Source organism: Propithecus coquereli, unplaced genomic scaffold (assembly GCF_000956105.1).
Source record: "Propithecus coquereli isolate 6110/MARCELLA unplaced genomic scaffold, Pcoq_1.0 Scaffold76, whole genome shotgun sequence".
NCBI classification, from domain to species: domain Eukaryota; kingdom Metazoa; phylum Chordata; class Mammalia; order Primates; family Indriidae; genus Propithecus; species Propithecus coquereli.
The window spans coordinates 1990069-1990630 of record NW_012153729.1 but is presented as its reverse complement, the minus strand read 5'-3'; the positions used below and the strand labels follow the sequence as shown (position 1 = coordinate 1990630).

The following is a 562-nucleotide window of genomic DNA, read 5'->3' as shown; positions in this document are numbered from 1 at the left end:
TAAATTGGAGATTTTTGTTCTTATCTGATTATAATAAGCTTCAACTGAGTAACTGTGCTAGAAAAAACAATGTCGGTGATCACACACAATTTATATTTGTATTTATGTATATCATGGTACACTCATTTTGTATTGTCCATTTTGCAGAATAACAAATGCACTTGATTTAAAAGAATATCTTCAGAAAACTATAAAGAAACTACCTGCAGGAATCAAGCGAAAGGTACTTTCATTAACAAATACATCTATATTTCATTGATAGCTTAGTGCCTGATATTGTCTTGATAGAAGTCTTCATAATGAAGCCTTATTAATCCCTCTTTCCTCCTTTTCTTTATATCTAGTTGTGTTTTGCTCTAAGTATGCTGGGGAATCCTCAGATTACTCTGCTAGATGAACCATCTACAGGTATGGATCCTAAAGCCAAACAGCACATGTGGTAAGTATGACACTTGTGACACATTACATTATATCATACTTTAGAAGAAAGGAATAGTTTCTTTTATTATAATCGTTTTATATTAGTTATATGTACAGCCTGATTTAAAATCCTATACAAAGG

The 562-nt window shown here is 31.3% G+C and overlaps 1 protein-coding gene across 1 annotated transcript in view; it reads left to right on the top strand.

Annotated features, from left to right (window-relative positions):
- Nucleotides 1-562, top strand: part of ABCA5 (ATP-binding cassette, sub-family A (ABC1), member 5) — a 126609-nt gene that overhangs the window by 99205 nt on the left and 26842 nt on the right. Inside the window, exon 15 of the mRNA XM_012662226.1 lies at nucleotides 345-439. Coding sequence (XP_012517680.1) covers nucleotides 345-439 — 95 coding nt within the window. The remainder of the gene's footprint in view (nucleotides 1-344; nucleotides 440-562) is intronic.